The sequence below is a fragment of the Python bivittatus genome, unplaced genomic scaffold (genome assembly GCF_059951505.1).
Source record: "Python bivittatus isolate LINGU-HERP-01145 unplaced genomic scaffold, Pbiv_v1 ctg000080_np1212, whole genome shotgun sequence".
NCBI lineage: Eukaryota > Metazoa > Chordata > Lepidosauria > Squamata > Pythonidae > Python > Python bivittatus.
The window spans coordinates 19990484-20011885 of record NW_028277035.1 but is presented as its reverse complement, the minus strand read 5'-3'; the positions used below and the strand labels follow the sequence as shown (position 1 = coordinate 20011885).

At 37.5% G+C, this 21402-nt stretch overlaps 2 protein-coding genes across 2 annotated transcripts in view; one reads left to right on the top strand and one right to left on the bottom strand.

The window, feature by feature from the left end:
- The window catches only part of INSYN2B (inhibitory synaptic factor family member 2B), a 32983-nt gene extending 30478 nt beyond the window's left edge, over positions 1–2505 (top strand). The window contains exon 3 of the mRNA XM_088133620.1: positions 524–2505. Coding sequence (XP_087989746.1) covers positions 524–704 — 181 coding nt within the window. The 3' untranslated portion in view covers positions 705–2505. The remainder of the gene's footprint in view (positions 1–523) is intronic.
- The window catches only part of DOCK2 (dedicator of cytokinesis 2), a 292346-nt gene that overhangs the window by 187495 nt on the left and 83449 nt on the right, over positions 1–21402 (bottom strand). Inside the window, exons 26-27 of the mRNA XM_088133619.1 lie at positions 19971–20122; positions 11888–11983 (exon numbers count right to left, since the gene is read on the bottom strand). Of these exons, the coding sequence (XP_087989745.1) occupies positions 11888–11983; positions 19971–20122 (248 nt within the window). The remainder of the gene's footprint in view (positions 1–11887; positions 11984–19970; positions 20123–21402) is intronic.

Below are 21402 nucleotides of genomic sequence, written 5' to 3'. Positions count from 1 at the left end.
CTGCATAAAATGCTTGGAGAGAGTGCTAGTTAAAAATAAAATATAATCTCAGCATGGAAAATGATCAGTCAGTAAAAACAAAATATATTCTAAGAAAATCACATTGCTTCTAAAAAAGAAATGGACTTTATTTAACCGTTTCCTTTCTTGATCTTTTTTTTTAAAAAAATGGTTAGCAATCTTGATACTACTGATTAACATGAAATAAAGCATATAGAAGATTAATCTTAAAATGTTTATTTTTACATTTTTCTAAAAGATTTTACTACAGCTTTCATTTTAATCTGTCAGATGTACTGGAACATAGGGCAAATCCCCCAATTCTGCATTCATTATGAGTGGATTGGTATAAAATGAACTGCTATTATTTCTTCTCAGAAGGAAGAGCAATTCTACTTTCCATTTTTAGAATTACATACAATATGAATTGCAGTATCATTTTCCAATCATCAAATTAATTGTTTCTGAACACTCATGCTTCAAACTGCCTAACATTTTTTTTCTTCCTGGTTTCATTATATAGTGTAGAATATGACTTCAGGCAACAAGAAGATAGGTTTCACCAAGTTTTGAAAACATTGGATCAAGTGGAAGAGAGTCCTGTTATGGTGACACTGCAAAGACAACCATCTGATCATCCAGTCCCTGAGAAACCGGAAATAAGAAGAAAGACAAAGAAAAAGAAATGCTTCTGGTGGATTTGAAAACCTTAAAAGAGGGTATCCAACTCTAAGATTTAGTCTAAATCACTGTTGGCCCATCATGAATAGACTTTACATGTATGATCCTCATCTTCTCAGATGCTCTGATTCTCTTCATTTATTGATCTGCAGAAACTCTATCTGCCATTATTACTAATGTTGGGATACAAACATAATGGCAGCTAGGAAGTAAGGGAAATATTAGAACATGAAGTCCATTCAGGAAAATAAAACATAATTTGGATGCAATATGAATCAGGTGTAAAGTATAATCGGGGGGATATTGTGGTCAGAAATACGCCTTTTCTAAAATGCATATAGAGCTCAACCTAAAAAGTTAAACTCAGACAAGGTGTTGAGAAAACCAACTCACTTAGTATTCAGATTAAACTGTTCTGAAATGTAGGGCAAGCAGGCCAGTAAAAAGAAACCCTACCTTTCCTTCTCTCCCTAACTTCCCTACTTAGCAATGCTGTCATCTGAACATAACATGAGTATGATGGAAATAGGAGCTTGTTTTGCTAACTTGATTCAGGATTTTGTGGAGCTAACAGGTTTCTGGTTACAGTTATTTTTAATAGCTTTGTTCCCTGACAAATTGCTTTATAGCAATTCTGTATCGATTGTACCAAAGTGCACCTAACATTTTTTCATAATGTAGTTGTTTTAAATAATCAAAGCTAGCAGTCAGCAAAAGTGTTGAGACAGCAAATATGTTGAGAAATAACCTTTTTTTCCCCAGCTGTAAGTACAAAATTTTATTAGAGCAAACATGGCTTTGGGGTAAAATCCTATATAACTATAGGAATCCATCTGAGTCATAGCACTCCTTTTAAAACAAAAAGGTTTGAACAATTAATACTTATGAATTTTTTTTAAAAAAAAACCTTACTCTGAAATAAGTGTACTTATATCTTACTAGGAAGAATGACAACAACAACAAAAGATATGCATGAATTATAAAATAAAGTTCATTTTTAAGAGGGACTATCCCAGACCATATGAAATTTTGAGGGAGATTCTTGGAGAAAAACATTTCCTCAAGGGAAAATCTCTTTGATTTGAGGTAATTTCCCATACAACAAAGAGCACAGCCACTACAGAAGAACAGGTTTTGCAAACTTTCTTAACATCAGAGAATCCAAGCCTTGGATTTGTTTCCTGCTTAGAGGTCTTGCATTCTAAACTCATGAATTATAGTCAAATAAAAGTCAGTACTTCGAGCAGAAATCAAAAACTGAAATCAACAGGCACCAAATAATCTAGTATTGATTTTGATCCATTCATTAAATATATGGCAATACAGAGTGGCTATTACAGTCTGTTAAAAGAAAAAACACAGCGATAGACATATTCTGACTTTTTCCTTTGTAAGGGTGTTCCTATATCATGAAGAGGTGCTGGAATGGCCAGGGAGGCCTTTCACGTGTTTGGGTCAACCTACTGAATCCAGAAACCTTGGTTTCTATTCAGAAATTTGTTCTGCTGATTAGAGTATCCCAAAGCATTCTACCCAGAACTCACCTCTTAGCAGAAGGCTGGTGTTCCTTTTTTAAAATGACCTTTCTGTTCTAAGCTACACAGGACCTCTCTTACCTCCTCAAAGATTCCTGAGTCCTCCAGGAGAGCCTTCTTCAGAAATTATGATCTGGAAGGAGGGTAGAATTGCAAATATGGCTCCTTATCTTTTCATCCAGTTGAAAAATCAGTGAGGTCAAAATCTCCAGTTCTTAGAAAGGGGTTCCTTCTACAATGTTTTTTTTTTTTTTTTTTGGCTACATTTAATCCAATAAGTGAAAACATGGAAGCATTTTGGGGTTTTGTTTTGTTTTTGAAAACAGCATGAAAAGCAAAAATGCTAAGAATAAGGGAAGGAATGGGTCATTACATATTTCTATGTAAATTGAAAAATAGCTTCACTTTATTATTATAGCTAGTTAGGCAATATAGTGTATATATGACCATCTGAGAGCCAAAAAAAGGGAAAGTTCAAATTCTGAATATTTATGATATAACAGATTATCAACAACTGCTAACAATTTTAAATGAGACAAAAAAGAGAAAAAAACCCCCTAGTTTTATGAAATGTATTTCTTAGCTCACACCAAGAGTTTAAATCAAAACATTGTTCCCATATAGTTGGACTAAACAATTTCATCATTTAATCCATTATTTTTACCTGCTTATCACGAAAATACTGTGCATAATTCTGTGAAATGAGAATAATATTTTTAAAAGATATTAAGTAATATTAAATACAAGCTGCAAAATACTGTAATTACTGCAGCCATGAGACTCAAGTTATTGATGTGCCTCTAGTTAACCCACCTGTGCATCCATAAACATAGCCTATAGATGTCAAACATTACCCAAGGGCATGCTTTCCAGCATTTTACCACAACTGTAACAAGGGGCCATTTTTCACAGGCCCAAATCCTAATAATTGAGGAACTAGATGAAATAAATCCTGTAATTTTCAACAGTCTATGTTATCATGACTGCTGCAAATTACAACCCATGAATGACCAGTTCTTACTGTCCATAAAAGTGAATACTGGCATCCTAACCGAGATGAGGCAACCATATCATCTGAATTTGGATTTCTTTGCTGGATCTAGTTTTATCCTGCCGGTCCAACAGATGTAGGGCAAAAAGAAAAAGAAAGAAAGAAAGAAATGGGTGCAGTTTTTTTGTTTGATGCAGTCAGTTTTGAAACAGCCATCTCTTTCAGTAGTGGGAGAGAAAAGTCTACCTCTTTCTTTCCTTTGATCAACATTTGGAAAGATGGGCATGAAAACCAGCTGTTAATGAGCTGGACCCAACGCTTCATACATACCTTGCTTAGGCATTTCTAAAAACACCTTGCTGTTAAAACTGAAAATAAAATGCTTGAAAAGACTGATCTAATTTGATCCAGCAGGGCAATTCCTAAGTACATTAGTGTGGGCAGGCTGTAGGAAGAAATCTTAGGAAGGAAAAAGATGAGGCTCTTTGATAAACACAGTTTAAGAGCCATTCACATCAGGTTTACCTCTCAGCATTGAAAAGTAGGTTCATATAGGGATGTTTTATTTTAAAAAGCACTCTTAGCAAAGAAGGCAATGCTGAGGATGATGTCAGTCCACATCCAGAAGACCTTAATAGTAGGGCTGCATAAACCTACTACCCAGGAATACCTTTCAATAACACTAGCTGCATACAACAAATATATGGTGTGCTATGAAAACATAGGAAAAAAAGTAACGAGGCAAGAAACATTTGTAAAATATTGTATAGCACATATTACATATTCTGAAATTATTGTACTTGAAATTACTTTGCTCTGCAGAGAAAATGATTTTTTTAGCAAGAAAACTATAAGAATAAATCATATGGTCTTCGTGGAACCACATCTTCAATAAAATGATTATGTATTCCCACGGTACAATAAATACCTATTCCTTTTACCCACAGCCACAACTCTTGGTAAATAGGCAACAGTCTCTAATATAAATTACTTTCCTGATGAACTGTACTAATCAAATATAATGTTTTGTATATTTCTAGATTCTTTTACTGGCATAATCTCTTTTGCAATAAATTGACATATTTTCTTCTGTCTCAGGACTCAATAATTTAACAGCTATGTTTATGGTGACTGAAGTTAAGGCAATTATTCAAACCAGGGAGAATAATTAAACAGCTGTTTTCCTAACAAGTCTTTCTCCTTACCTCTTCAGCAATTTCCTGAAACCTAAAGCCAGTTTTACAAACCATGATAAAAATTCAGTTTCAGGATAGCACCTTTAGGTGCAAGGGTGCTAAGGTTTTCAGAAATTCCCTTTTTATTCCATAGCTTTGGAAATCCTCATGCAAGAAACTGAAGCACTAGTGCAGTGTTTCTCAACCTTGACAACTTTAAGATGGGTGCACTTCAACTCCCAGGATTTTGGGAGATGAAGTCCATCTACCTTAAAATTGCCAAGGTTGAGAAACACTGTTCTAGAGCGTGACCACCTGACAACAGATCTGCATCAAGAGTCAGTCCTCCTGCTGTTCCATGACCATCTGGACCAAGCAGCTGTGATGAGAGTTTGTTTTTAATCCTAGTTCCTTTGCTTGTTTTTTTCTTGAAGGAGCAGCAGCAAATAAACAGGCTCAAACAGCTTTTTGTTAAAGAAAAAGGAACTCAGATCAGAAAGCAGAGCATGATCAACAGCAAAGAAAAACTCCAGACAAATGTGAACATTTATCTGAGAGTAAATACCATTGAATTCTGTGGGGCTGCATTTAAGAAGGCATAGTTAGGACTGCCCTGTCTTCTGCTGCACAATGATACTTATGATGAACACAAGTAGATTTTGAAAAGTCCCTTTAGTTTAAAATATGATATGATTAGTCAAATTTACAGTTTCATGGAAATGCTTTCCATGCCATAGTGTTTAAAAATTGCAAAGCGCTTTAAAGTCTTTTAAAATTGTGATTCTTGTAAGGCAGATTCCAATACTCTGCTGTCCATGTAGGAGTATCTAACCAAACTGTCCAAATACAATTTTATTGAAGTGTTCACCTCCCAACCCAAGCACGTATCACTTATCTTTGAGTATTAAAAAAGGAGCATACACACAGTCACAAATATACACTTAAGATCCTTTGTAAAAAAGTTAAAAATATAAAGCTGCTGCTTCCCATGCACGACATTAGACAGAAAGAATGGAAATCCTTTTATTGCTGCATTTGTTTTAAGAGTTTCCTTAAAAAGTATGAAGAGTGTGCATACTCTTTGGGGAAAAAAAATATAGTACAAATGGCAAGTGAGCAGACTTACACAAAAGAAAGGAACTACAACTGTTTTCTTATGCTACCAGCTTCACGTCTCAGAGAATTATAGCCACAGATGTTTTATTTTCATTATTTACTAAAACTGATAAGCAGTTGGGGCATATTTGTTTTCCTTAGATAATTTGCACATTGTTGGCTAACCCATGAAATTTCAGTGCATAAAAGTGGAAGCCTATTACTCAACAGAGTTTATCTGTGAGCCTCTGAGGCACAATTACCATTGGCATAAAGCAATGAAGTAACCCAACAAGATTCCTTATTTAATGTCCTTGCTTAGCAAATCCTGTGAGTTCCATTAGCACTGTCTTCATATCAAAACAATGTATTTTAGAAAGAGTCACACAACTTGCAGATTTTCATTCCTGAATTTATCTCTTTCCAGTCAACCCTAGATACTTCCAGGCATGGCCAAAATTAGGGACAGACCAGCCAGGTGACCAGCCATGGCAATGTACTCAGAAAATGCCGTTGCAAGTTCTTGACTCCGCTATCCAGCCAACAGATGATCCCAACTGGACAAGAAATTTTTCTTCACTTGTTAAGCTTCTAACAGCTAACCTGCCCTAATTCTGCATTTGTACCTTTTTGCTATTTCTGATATTATTATTATACATTTCTCAAACAGCAATACTAACTTATATTGTTTACATGAATAATAATAAATTAATGTATAAGTAATTGTCAGCCTTCCCAGGTAGACCAGACAGGAAACACAACCAGATGAGCTAATTCTCCTTTATTGCAAGGCTACATTAACAGAATTTTGCAAGTCTGAAAGTACAAATTCCCCCCCGTCTAATTTACAGCCTGATAACTTACGGAGGGTCCCTTCTGAGCCTTTTGCTCCACCCACTATGCAGCTGTGGGCTATGCTCCCTCTTATCTGACCATCCCTAGGCATCATCTCTTTGCCCAGTCTCCCAAGTCATTCCCAAATACCATTACAGTAATTCCCCTATGTACTCAAAGAACATATTGCACTATCCTGGTGCCATGTCCTCCCACCACGCTGCATGCTAATTGTCATAGGATTCTTTTCATGGGCAGTTTTTATCACCTGGCAATGACAACTCACATGTACCAAACATTGGCTGGCAGGAGATTTGTCTAGCCTGCAAAGGGCCAGGATCTCTTCAGAAAGCATTTGCATTTCTCTGACACACAGATGAGCCATTGTGGTTGGATGTGTACAGGTCAATGCATCATTCTAAAAGGCAGAAATACTACATGCAGGTAATAAATTTGATCTAAGACAACTGAGGCTATGGAAAAAGGCACCAAAGTTAATCTTCATATTATAAATATGATATAAAGAAATGAGATCAATTAATCTAGGTTAGGCATTTTCACCTTGGATAAATGGGAAAGGTGAAGCATTATCCAATTTGTAAGACCATATTTAAGCAGAAGGCCCTGAATGTCACACAGATAAGATGTCATATGATTGAGATTCTAAAAATTATACAAACAGAAGCAACTGAAAGTAGATAAAGATTACTAAAAGAAGCATTAAGCACAATGTTACATACCTAATGAATAGTTTAAGACAGTTGTCTCTGATTTAGTGGTCTCCAGATTCATTAAATTACAACTCCCATTATCACAAGCAATAGGACTTTGGGGCTATCCTAGTTTGAGATATGATGGAACTAGTAGTTAAATGCAGAGGCACCAAGTTGGAAAAGATTCCATTAAAAGAACATGTAAGCAAATGTGCACAAAGATGAAAAATTATATTCATGGAAAGTATATCCAATACAATGTTGATTATGCATGACACCTTTCCTAGTACTAGTGGAATGCTAAGTGGTGCTGACAACTCAAAACTGCAAATGAGAACAAAATGCGCCTAAGCCAAGAATATCATGACCTAGAAAAGCAAGCTGCCTGGACCATCGGATCTACAAGAAGCAACCGCTGGACACCTTGTATGAGCATCGTTTATTTATTTATAGTACCTCTTTTATTTCATGAAGGCACAGACACCTCCAGTGAAAAGAAGGGGAGGTCTGAAACTGATCTCTAAAGTGCAGCTGTGGACATTATTCAAGATGTAATAGCTTTGGCCAGATTTCAACAAATCATCTTCACAGTTCTCCTGAGTCTCCCATCAAATATTAGCTACTTGTCTCGAGCCCAACTCTGTCTCTTTGGTTAGCAGACTTGTGCTTTGCAAATAACTATGGCTCTATACTTGATATTGAAATATTAGCAGTATGGTATTATTGTTACTAATGAAGACTGCAACCCTGAACTTGAAATAAATCCATAAAATTAATAGATTATCAAACATTTTGCTAACTTGCCTGCTTGCACACCAACTACCTGCATATCAAAGGTATGAAAGATGGAGGATGAGATTATTTTCCACTTTAATATGGAATATTGCCAAGCCATCCAGAGGAATTTCTTATTCTCCACAGGTAGCCAAACAAGTGGCATTTTAGAAAGACTTGGCCACCATCTGGAACATTTTTCAAGGTCAGACATTCTGCAGTTTTTATACCATAGCCAGAAAGGTTTTTCCTGCATATAATAGTCTAGATAATACATTGCTCTCTGATTATTTGTTTCTTAAAAGAGGATATTTCCTTGTTTCACACCTTAAATAGCTTTCAGTGGTAGATAACTAAAATGTATGAGAGTAGCATTTGCACATTTTTTTTTAAAGGAGGAGAAATGGCATTACTAAAGAGACCAACTGAATTGTTCTTCAGAGATTTAATCAACTTGCATGAAACTATGTACAGTAGACATTAAGGCAATTTAATAACCCAGTGAAGGAAAACAAAGCTGAGCTTTGACAGTTTCTATTCAAAGACCCTTTTTACCAAAACATTCACAGATTACATTAATAATACATGTTATTACATTAATAATACATGTTATGCACTGCTTGAAATCTAACACACAATGAAAAGCAGACATTAACTCAGTTGGAATCACACTGACATCATGGTGATGCCACAAGACAAAGATAATAGTTTGGTAGCCATGGTCACAATGGGCTGCCAAAAATAAATACAGGGGGTATGTAAGTGGAATTGTATTCAGAACAAATATGAACACAAAATAGCTCTTGTGAAAAATAATATTCAGAGATAAGTCAATATCATCTGAGATCTTGTTTATAGCAAATACATTTTAAAGTGTCTATATTTACAAACTGACAACCTGAAAGTACACGGTCTTTTAAACTGTCAGACTGGTTATTTTCTATACTTGAAGATTTTGGTGCTGCAGTTATCTCTAGAGATGCTGCAGAGAAAGTGGAGGAAAAAAAATTGAATATATTTTGTTCCAGTGATACTTTTGTGTTTCAAAGTACCAAGCTTACTGAAAATTACTTAATCTTCAAAATTTGGTATCTTCTGCTTCCATAAAATGATTGGTTGTCAACACTTGATGACAACTTATCCAAGTGGTTCCTGGTTTGTCAGCTACACTGTGCAGTTAGGATTGGTTTCTGCTTTCTGACAGGTGACGAAACCAAGAATAAGGATCTACCCAGATCCTGAGGTCTTCTTTTGACATAGCTATCTCAACACTGATTCTTGGCCCCACAACTATTTCTTATATTGTAAAACAGATGAAATCATCTAGGTATTGGAACCAGTAGATACTTTGGAGATGGATTTGTTAAACTGATTTAAATTGCTTTCCTCATCCAGATAACACTGGCTATTCTTTATTTTGTAACTTTCATTCTGTAAAAGACAAACAGGGGAGATGAACCAAATCAAATCATAAACTGCAACCGGGGGATAAAACAGACTCCCTGTCTCTTCCCTCCCTTTTTCTACCTGCAGTAATGCTAGCTTGATCTTGATGCCTTACAGCAGGTCCTCAGCTGCCAATTTTGGATGACCTAGACCTGCTTCCATTAGTGATGAGATCAAGAAAGCGATCTTGCAGATGAACTCAAATAAAGCAACAGGACAGGATGGAATTCCTGCTGAAATATACAAAGCACTAGACCCAAACACCTTACAGATGTTCCAAGACATCTTGGAAGACATTTGGTCCACAGAGGAGATGCCTAATGACTTCCACAATGCCCTCATTGTGGCTCTCTACAAAAATAAGGGAAGCCAATCAGACTGCGGAAACTACAGGGGTATCTCGCTGCTGTCCATTGCAGGCAAAATCTTTGCCCGCATTCTTCTGAACAGACTTGTCACTGTCTCGGAAAGCAACCTCCAGAGGCACAGTGTGGCTTTTGGCTAGAATGGAGTACAGCAGACATGATACTTTCTGTGAGGCAAGTCTAGGAGAAGTACATCAAGCAAAATAAGCCTCTTGATTCTGTCTTTATTGACCTGATAAAGGCATTTGACACTGTAAACAGAGAGGCTTCCTGGATCATCCTGAGATGTTATGGATACCCAAGGAATCCTTATGTGAAGCTGATTTAGCTACTCCATGATGGAATGACAGGACAGGTTCTTTACAATGGTGATATTACATCAGCTGCATTTGCCATTTCCAGTGGGGTAAAACAGGGTTGTGTGCTAGCCCCAGTCCTGTTCAATCTGTTGTTCACTTACTTGTTGTCACATGCTGTCTAGAGTCTGAAGGAGGGAGTGTACATCAGGTACCAACTGGATGGCTCTCTCTTTGACTTTTGCCACTTGAATGCTGGGACAAAGTGCCTCCATATAGTCATTCAAGAAACCCTCTTTGCTGATGACTGTGTGCTCCTGGCACACAAAAACAGTGATCTACAGTTGATGCTGAACAAATTTTCAGACACTGCTATGCTCTTTGGCCTATCAGCCTGAACAAGACTGAAGTACTTTACTAGCCTGTTCCAGAATACCAAAGGTCACTGTTGACAATACCCAGCTGACAAATATAAACAGATGATGGGAAGCATCATCTTGTGTGGTGGGTCTTTGGACAGAGAAATTGACTCTAGGATCAGCAAGGCCAGCCAGGCTCTGAGGTGGCTGCGTACTAGACTGCTCAATTAACACAACATCCGTATCTCCACAAAGCTGACAGTCTACAGAGCTGTGGTTATCCCTTGTCTCCTATACAGTGGTACCTTGGGATATGAACTTAATGCGTTCCGTGACTCTGGGCGTATCCCAAGTTGGTCGTAACCTGACGCAAATTTCCCCATAGGGTTCAATGTAAATTCGGTTAATCCATTCCACCCTCCGAATTTGGTCGCACCCCGAAGCAAATTTTCCCATAAGGTTCAATGTAATTACCATTAATCCATTCTGGCGTCTGTGGACCACGCATCAGGGCTGGGAGAACGGCCAGGCGCGGCGCGGCGTGGCGCGGCAGGAGAACGGCCAGCCGCGGCGCAGCGGGAGAACGGCCGGCCGCGGTGCGGCGCGGCGGGAGAACGGCTGGGTGCAGCGCGGCGGGAAAACGGCCGCGGACCACGTGTCAGGGGCAGAAAAATGGCCGCGGACCACATGTCAGGGTGGAAAAATGACCGTACCCCGAGGGGGAGTTCGCACATCGAGGTAAATTTTTGCGGCTGGAGCTGGTCGTAACCCGAAAAGTTCGTTAGTCGAAGTGTTCGTATCCCGAGTTACCACTGTATGCATGTGAATCCTGGACTCTGAACAACTGGAGAAATTTCACATGTGCATTCTCTGCTGCATCCTCAGCATTCATTGGCAAGACCATGTCTCCAACGTGGAGATCTTGGATCACACAGAGTCCACAAGCACTGAGTCCCTGATTATCAGAGCCAGATGCAGTGGGTGGGACACGTCATCAGAATGGATGACCACCGTATGCCTCGCCAGTTGCTCTGTAGTGTACTGGAGTCTGGGAAGAAACCTAGAGGTTGACCACACAGTGCTATAATGACACTATGAAAGAAACCCTATGCTACTATGACATCTAGCCAAAGGAACTAGAAGCTGTGGCTGCTGACAGAACCTGCTGGCGAGCCTTGGGCTATGAAGCCTCCACCAGCTTTGAAGATAGGTGCCCCCAAAAACTGATAGAAAACCATGAGTGGCGTCACAGAATAACACACACAGTTACTACAACAATGGATGTCCAGTGCCCCCATTGTGCTAGACTCTGCAGTTCCAGACTGGGACTGCAGAGCCACCTCCATGTCCACAGATGAACTGCACAACAGTGTGTCTTCTTCAAACCTGAAGGACCACCATACATAATGCTAGCTTTGGAGGGAGAAAGTCAGCTTGGGACAAATTTCCAAATGCCAAAATAAGGAAACTTTCTTTTCACGGCCTCCTCTTCCAGTGTATGGTGGATAGCCACCAAAAGGCCCTGCCTTGGAAGTTGAACTTTTCTCTGCCTGACTGCTTTACATCTCTCTTCTGTACCCCAAACCCTGGTAGTAAAGTATATTTACAAAATGAATGACTCACGATTAAAGTGTCATCTCTTCCCATTCTAATGACAGTCCTGTTAATAGTGCGCAGCAACTGGATCATTATTTTTTGTATGTGCTGATAGGTTGATGCCTGTAAAAAAAGACAATTATTTTCAAGATAATAAAGAATAATCTACAAATAAAATAAATGGGCAGACTTAATCCTAATCATATGAACATAGTGCCTAGCACCATGAGAGAAAACTAATCATCCAATCACTGCTACCTTACATAGTAATGCAGATTGGCCCTTAAGATAGCTAGAAAAATCTCCAAAGACAGAAGATTCATGCTTGCCTCATTCAAAAGAAGAATGGGACAACATAATCATGTCCTTGACATATTCTAGAGAGAGACAGAGAAATGATAGATAGATGATAGATAGATGATAGATAGATAGATAGATAGATAGATAGATAGATAGATAGATAGATAGATAGATAGATAGATTTGTAACAGATTTCAACAGAACAGTATTCAGAGATGCAACACATCCTCCCATATCATCTACATGCAGCCCTGCACGGTCCTAGTACAATACATGCCTGTCAGAACCTGCAGCAATCAAAATATTAATCAACTAACTTAACACGAGTTTCAAGAGATTTTTCTTCATTGGGTTTTGAACATAGCAGACTTGACAATGCCATTGAATTCTGGCAAGAGTCATAGCCCCAGGATTATCCCCAAGATTGCACTCAAATAACTAGTGGCCTTGCAAAAATGTTACATGTTCAATAAGGGAAATTCCCCTTCTTAATTTTATACAGCAGTCTTTTTTACTATTAAACAATGCCTCATTGGCTTCTTTTTTACCATTTGATAGCACTGCTGGTAGAAAATTGCCAATTGTTCAATCTCTTCAGACACACTGCTAGGTTGTATGCTTTCTCATGCCTTTCCTCCCATTTATTCTAATGTCACTTTCGGCTTCAGCTGCTCGCTCACTGTGTTTGTTCTACAGGAGATGTTGATTTTAAAAAAGAACTGACAACTCAGTCTTTCATGAGGGGAAAGCACAGTTCAAAAATTAATATTTTCCTCATCACAGGTATTTAAAGATTCCTGAAAGGATGATTCTGTGGCTTTCCAGTGTCATGATGTGATGAAATCATAGGTATTCCTAGTAGGAATTTCAGCTGACTAGGAGCTGTTACTTTAATGACTGTTTGAATATCCTTAGGGGTAGGGATTCTTTTTAGCTTTGTTTTGTTCTTTTCATTTGGTTTGAATTTTTTAGAGTTCATTTATCCTGCTGTTCCCAGTTTAAACTTTTAAGGTACTGGCTTTAAAATACTTTTATTATATTGATTTTACCTTGCCCTGAGAAAACATGTTTCGAAAGGCAGTGCATACTTTCTTAAATACTGTAAATAACCAAACTTAGGCTGCGTTTGCACACTGCACTAAGTGTATAATATTATGTGTTTAGTTTGCGTGTGGCATGAATCTATCCAGTGTGATTCATAAACCAAGGTGAATAGCTTTACAGACCATGATTAAATAAGCTATGGTTTGGCACAATGTGTGAATCTGATGATAGACTCCCAGCAATTTCACTGCCACCTATTAGTCATAATGAAACTGGTCATATCTCAGTGTTTTAAAAACCCATAGATACTGATTCTAATCTGCCACCCAATCTGGAACATTTCTGGCAATCTGAAGAATGATTCAAGCCCTCCCAGATTTGGAGCTGACAGAAATGTCTGTGACTCAAATGCCAAATATCTGCTTCAGATGTTGAGTCCAAATTAGAACTGAAATATCACACCACGAGTGAGGGATATTAGCCCTCATCTTGGGTGTTACATCAAAAGCACATGTAATTTTTATCTTCAAGAATTGGCAAAAGTCTTAGCAAAAGTGCATCTCTATCTCCATGGATACTCCATCTGTATTAAAGTCACAGTAATTAAGATGGAAGACTAGGATGCAGTAAGAACAAAAAGCTGCAGAATTAAAATAATTGTTAATGGCTACCATATTCAGCATCTGAATAACTCTTTTGTATGTTATTATAGATTGGGTTCATATTTAACGCACAATTGGTTCTTTCGCATTTGTGCTTAAAGTCTCTTTTATGGATTACGGTACCTTCATAATTCATTAGTCTGTGTTATCTGCATGGAATCCTTTTCATTGCACTCTGGTTTAGAGTGGCTTCAAGTGGGTTAAGTAAGTAACTAGAGTGGAAGCAGAAGTGATTGGTGCTTCTACTTATACTTCTGGAAATAGGACTCTCTAAGCATTATGGGAGTTGAGCAATAGCCTCCCAACTTTTCATTGCTGATGCTGCACCCTCTCTTAGAGCAGCTTAGGAGGTCATTGTCTTGCTGGAAAAGGTGATCTTACATGCCAAGAATTATGGGATCTCCCAAGTTAGACAGCCCCTTTCTTCTGTGCTAAGGAATGGATATGATTCTCTGAATGTCTTGGTGAAAATAATATCTAAGCTTGTTTTACTGGGTTTATGCCTCAGTTTACTTCAGACCACAGGACCATTCCTTGCTTCTCTAATTAAACCATTGCTTCTGAAACTGTATGGCCACGACTTTGTTACTCTCACCTTCTAAGCTAATTAGTAGGGATACATTTACAGTCAAATCCAATTAAGTGATGCTTAGATTCTTCCCTCTGGCTGCACTCACTCATATACTAAATGTTGGCTCATTTTAACTGTTTATAAAGTACAGTGTCCAGAATTGTACATTGTGCTATGCCATAAACTATGGTGACTGGGTCCACACTACTCAGAAAGCCAAAATCACAAAAATAGGACATAGGTTAGTATGGGATGAGCAGCTGTTTAGCCTGTAGGAACCATCACACAATTTTGCAAGGGTCCCCATTTTCCCCTTAATTGCCAATATCCTATAAATGTTAAGCATCCTCATAAAATCTTACATAGCAGCAGTACATTTTATAAAGCTTGGACCACTTTTTTAAACATCTAATTTTGCGGGAATGTTTGGGTTTGAGAGAATGTTGATTTAAGTTGCAATAAGTACCTTGACAGCAGTGGTCTTTGTGTTGCAGACCCTTCATAAACCCAGCCTGCGTTAAATATGGGCTTTCCGGCTTCAGTGCAACTTAAAATCTTGAACAAATGCTTTGCCTAGCTTAATTAAGCATAAATACATAATACTCTTGACACTTGCACTTTCATGAGGATATTAAAACTTACAGAGAATGGCCTTGCACCTACTTTTATTTCCCTAAGCCTTCTAAACTTCATCTTCTTTCTTTCATCAACTGTTATAGTGCCAGATGCCACAGTAGGGCACAGCTCTTTCCAAAAGCAGCATCTGGCTGTTTGGCAGATTTCCCAGTTCCTCTTGGCAGATCTGGCATTTTCAGAGGGCATGTCATGTATTGCTGCTGGGTTCTGACAGAGTTTTCCTCAGAGGTTGTCCTCCTCTCTCCCTCCCATCCACTCCCTCTGCCTTGATAAATCTAACAAATAACTCCAAGTCCAAGGCCTCTTGAGAGCTCTCTAATTAGATGCCACACTCTTCCCCAAAGAACTCCTCAAAGTAGTTGCTGGATAATTAGGTTAAAGTTTATGTTTTTTCAAAAAAGGCCCAGCTTGAAGTATTTACAAGTCAGCTTTTAAAGAACAAAACAAAATAAAATAAAGATATGGATTTCAGGTCCAGATTTTTAGTTTTGGAATGGAGCCACACAGAGCTAGCACAACATAGCACTATTCTATGCTTCATAGAACAGAACAGAGTAAGGAATGGGTGAACTTCTTTCCCTTTAGAGATGATCCATACAGAAGTAAATACACGTCCCTGGGAGAATTTCTAATGAAACACAGCCCATCTTAATCAGGATGAAAAGGCTTTCAGATTTAGGAATCTAGAATTTAAGTAACATTAAACATATGAGCAATGATATATTGGTTCTTCTATACAGACCGAGCTTCACGAAAAAGTCACAAGGGAGCTCATTTGCAATTATGATATGAACATGTTGCTTCTCTTGACATTTAAAAAAGTGCTGCAGCCTATTAGGCAGGTCTCTGTATCCACATCAGACCTCTTCATAACTATATCTTGACACATCACACTTAGCAAATATTTAATTGGCCTGTGTGGAATCAGTTGCCATTTGTCACTAACCCTCCTGACACTGCTACATTCAGTACCTTTTTCACTTGGTTGCCACTAGTGGAAAAGTGAGGCAGTAAGTCACCTTCTTTCAGCTGAAATGAAATTAATTCTAGGGATTATTTTGGACTTCATTTTGGACAGCAAACAAAAAACAAAAAAGAGATGGCTGCTAGAGGGCAGCAAAGAGATGTATCTTTCCTGACGTCTAGTGGTTAACTGGATTTGTGCAGCCCAAATTTAGTAATCCACAATTCTTATTTAGATCTTCTTCTCACAGTGATAGCTTCATCAATGACTATCTATCTATCTATCTATCTATCTATCTATCTATCTATCTATCTATCTATCTAATCTATATATCCTATCCTATCCTATCCTATCCTATCCTATCCTATCCTATCCTATCCTATCCTATCCTATCCTATCCTATCCTTCCATCTGGCTATATCTGTTAAGGTGACTAACCAAACTGTTTCTGTTGCTAATCTTTCATTGGCTGTATCACAGGGGAAGATAAGACAAAAAGGCCTCCTCCATCAGCCTTAATGGACTGGGCTAATTGTCATCGGGCTCCACTGTGTCCAAACCATCCATTCTATTGCTACTTAATGTTGTGTTAAATTTATTTTTATTCTTGTTACCTCCTTCCTTTTTCATTATGTCTATTAAACCATAATCTTGCATACTTCTTATGATGAAATGATACATTACTTGCATTCTACTAACACAAGTAAAGATATAGGTGTCCACAACAGCCAGAAAGCTGTAACAGAATGGAGGGAGGGAATGGATAGGAGACGGTATCAGAGAAAAGAGGTAGTTGGCAATTGGAAGAGTAAAAAGAGGGAAAGGAAAGGAAAGGAAAGGAAAGGAAAGGAAAGGAAAGGAAAGGAAAGGAAAGGAAAGGAAAGGAAAGGAAAGGAAAGGAAAGGAAAGGAAAGGAAAGGAAAGGAAAGGAAAGGAAAGGAAAGGAAGATAAGTAATATATGTATAAAATACACACACATCTAAGATATGCACACTCCCTGGAGAAGATATAATAGGAGTAGAAATATCAAATGTATTATTTAGGGATAGTGGCACTGAGATGTTCAATTATACTTGTTTACCCCTAAAATGAAAATGAAACAAGTCCTCTTTCACCACCCTGCTTAAACAAAAACAATGTGGAAGTATGTATGTTTGTATGTATGTGTATGTGCATACACACACACACACACACACACACACACATATATATATATATATATATATATATATATATATATATATATATAATTTCAGTTTACTGTTGCAAGATGTCTGCCTGAAAATGGATATAATCCTTTTTCTAGTGGAAGAGACAGAGTATTTTGCTTCCAGGACAAAAGTTCTGCAAAATGTAGAAATAGCTGTGCATCTACTTTTTGCTTTATGAAGAATGAAGTTAGTTGGTATTTGTACTATGGAAAGGATTAGAGGTCACATGTACTTTTTTTTTTTTTTTTGAAAATATGAAAAAAAGAAATTGCTGAAAGGAAGGAAGAACACATTTAAATAAATTGTAAAACTGACTTTTAGAATTTAGCATTTGCAATTTGCTACAGTGTGTGGTTTATTTTAGAGGAAACAGTGTCTTTTCAAAGCAGCTGAGGACAATAAGTAAATTTAAGACTTAAAAAGGTAAAAGGAAAATAGAATAAGCTTTAATGTAACTTTTTCCTCACTGAAAGCAAACCTATAGCCAACCAAGGATTAGCACAAACAAACATTGTCAGAATCCTGTGTGGTAAAATCTATATAATAGATAAGAGACAAAACATCAAAGTGCATTATAGGATCTATACCATTTTTACTCTGTAATTATCTTCAAGAACTGTACTTGAAGTGTCAAGGGGGTGTGACAGCCACACAGTTCAAATAAAGTTTGCTGCTATTGTAACAGATTAATTTATAACCCTAGATAATAAACCCAGCTGCAGAAATTTATGGTGGGTGGTAGAAAGAGAAAAGGGCCATGTAAAATCAAGTATTCTTATTATTTTTCTCAAAGGTGATAGGCATGTCATCTGGTTGAATAGCTAAGGCCCAAAGCGAATGACTACAATCCATTCACACTTCTTTGGGAACTGTCTTCTGGGAATACAGTGAGACTGTCAAATTAAACCTTTGCAGGGCTAGACCGTGAGTAGGATATCTCTCTCCTATTTTATAAAGGCATAGTACTAATTGTGACAAAGCATTTAATCAAACTGTACTAACAAAGCAGTTACATTATGGGGGGGAGGAGGGGAATCATAAAATATGTTAAATATTTGCAGTCATTAATTACATTAAACATGTGAGTTAATTAACCTCAAAATGTGATTGAAAACTGGGAATGAACATTTTGCTCACAGTTCTATAGTATTCCTTTCCTTTCCATGCAGTGTGTTCTGCTTAACCTTCTTTTCTCCTTGACCAGGATGAGTTATAAATCAAGATTCTATTACATCTTTGCTGATTCTGGATTGGTCATGTGAGATTGTTTAAAATAAATTCCAGATCATTGTTTAAAATAAATTCCAGTTAAGTGAACAAGCCAGCCTCAAAAATCATAGCATAAAATTGGCTTGCTTTGCAATTGACTAACATTTATTTTAAATGACAAGCCTTTGATATGTAACAGCACCCCAGGAATCATGCAAAAATGGAACTGAATCTTTGTTTACTTTCTCTAGCCATGTGGTACTAAGAGTGGTAAAGGAGTGCAAATTAGAGTCTTTACTCAGGGTCCTTTCTGCTCATGTGCATGGCACCAACCTTTGGTTTACTACTCTGTGTGAATGCTCCTCTTACTAGGTCCATGAATATTGAAGAGGCCCATATTTCTATTTGACTAAGGCCATGCTTAACACTTCAGCCAAGTGACTATCTCGTTTAGTGCCACACGTTTAGCAATACAAAAAGTGACACCTGGTTAGGAAATTTTTTTTAGTTGATAGTTTCCATTACTTTTATATGTTCTAATGATTTGCAAAGTCCCTAAAGCTGCCAAGAATCCTGCAGGCTTGCAGCAGGGTATATACATAATGAATAAATCATGTCCTTTAACATGGTCTGACTTGATTCAAAGTGATACAAAACTCAACCACTCATCTGCTCAGCACAAAAAATGAAAATGAATAAGTCTTATGGAAGATACTGAGATAATCTCAGAAGAAGTGCTGATTAAAAGATAAAGCTATAGCTAATGCATTGAAATGTCTTTCAAATAATAAAATTAAGATCCTATTTTAGTGAATATAAAATCTCTGGCCAGTGGATCACTAATACAGTAGATGTTGCATGTGTTCCATGCTGCAGTCTTCAAAAGAAAAATGTTGCAAAATGGCTGACATGTCACCATGGAGACTGCAAGATGGAGTCTGCAGTCTGAATGAATTACTATCCAATACATGTTGCATGCATCAGATTATATCTAGCATCATGTCAAATGAAAGTAATGGCTGGAGACATCTTTAGGATCCAGCACTTTCATCAAACTGACAAAAACAGTGTTGCATGATACAAGCCCTGCCCCTTCCATTCATGCACGAGACATCAGATGCATAAACAAAAGGGAAGGAGCTTACATTCATTCAGCACAATGCTGTTTTATTATTTGCCCCTCTTGAACCCCTACAGACACCTCTGGCACCACGTTCCCTATTTCTGAAAACATGGAAGTGACTATAATTCAGATTTGCCTCCACTGCCAAGTTCAGCCAACAGCTGACATAAAAGAAAAACAGGGCAGTTGTTATGTTTCTAATGCTAGAGATTATTTTTAACGTTAGCCAAAAGGATGTAGCATGTCTGCAATATATTCCTGCTTTCCAAACCATGGTTTATGTGAATCTAGATTGATTCTTTGGGTTGTAATTAACTGGAACAAGTTAATCAGCACAAAATTAATAAACTGGAATCAGCTATATAATCATGATGCTTCTTGGTACTCACTGCATCTTGACAGCTGAGAACTTCTAGGATGCTGTTGAGTAATTCAATGCAATATTTTTTCTCCTGTTGTACATTGTTCTGCATTTCTTCCTTTGGATCCAATAATTCCTTCAGTTCTTTGGTAATGACAGGGAGGAGAATGTCTCTGCATTCTGAAAATTAGAAGGGGAATCAAACCACAGATGTTTTCATATTTGCCCTTTTGGAAGGTATACAGCGTAGCTCTCCCTGCCACAATTGTTCTTAATTGCAATCTGAGGAAACTAACATTTTACGTTTGCAATTGTGAATAAAGGTATTAATCCTGGAGAAATGAATCTGTCGAATCATAAGTGCACTTCAGCAAAGAGGAACAGTACCACTAAGTGCTGGTGAAGTGAATCTGTAGGCATTGTATGTCTTCTTTCAAAGTTAATATTCTAAAATTTGTCATGTTCTCCCATAATTGCCTGGAGGAGAAGATTAAAAATATGATGAACAGCTACAAAGGGCAATAAAAGATGCATAGCAATGTAAGCTGAGTTATATTTTGCCTTGATTCAGTTATATTCAGTTCATATTGTCCACAGATAAACTCTGGAATGACATTGTCCGCCACAATTTGTATCTGCCTGATCGTTCATATTCTGATAAAAAAATAAACACACACACAAACAAACAAAACCCACATTAAATCAGCATTTATGCTAGAGAGTCAAATTTTATCAAATATGGCAGTATGCATCTAAAATGCAGAGGAGGATATCATCTATCACCCTTCTCTTCCTGTTTTCACTGTATTTCAATATATGCCACATATAGCATTAAAAAGAAAAAAAACTCACTGATCTAAATATTTCCTTTTCTGATGGAGTAAGCAATACAGTAGAAGAAAATATAAAGTGCTATGAAAAGATGTGGTGAAAAAATTATGGTGTTGAAGCGGAAGAAATTCTTTGCCTACAAACAATTTATGATTTCCAAATCTTTTAGCATGACCCAGCTAGTGCACAAGCAAAACATTCCCTCACCGAAAGTGGTTTATGACAGGAGTATAGTATGCTACTATTCTTCCCATGTTAATGGAAAACTTCAGCAGAATCTCTCCAGTTTTCTTGTGCTCAGTGATGTTTCCACAAATCATTTGCTTCTATGAAAATATTTCTTCCCTTTGTTCACTCTTCAGAATTATTATGATGAATTTGTGCATGTGAATGTGTGTGGTGGTGGTGGTGGTGATGGTAGGGAGATACTGTTGAGTGAGACAGAGAGATATAGAAATGTTCCCCTGGGAAGCAAAAATATGAATTAATGAATGAATGAATGAATGAATGAATGAATGAATGAATGGATGGATGGATGAATGAATGAATGAATGAATGAATGAATGAATGAATGAATGAATGCCAGAAAGTTCTGCCAAGGATGTAGTATTGGAAGGAAGAAATCAGAA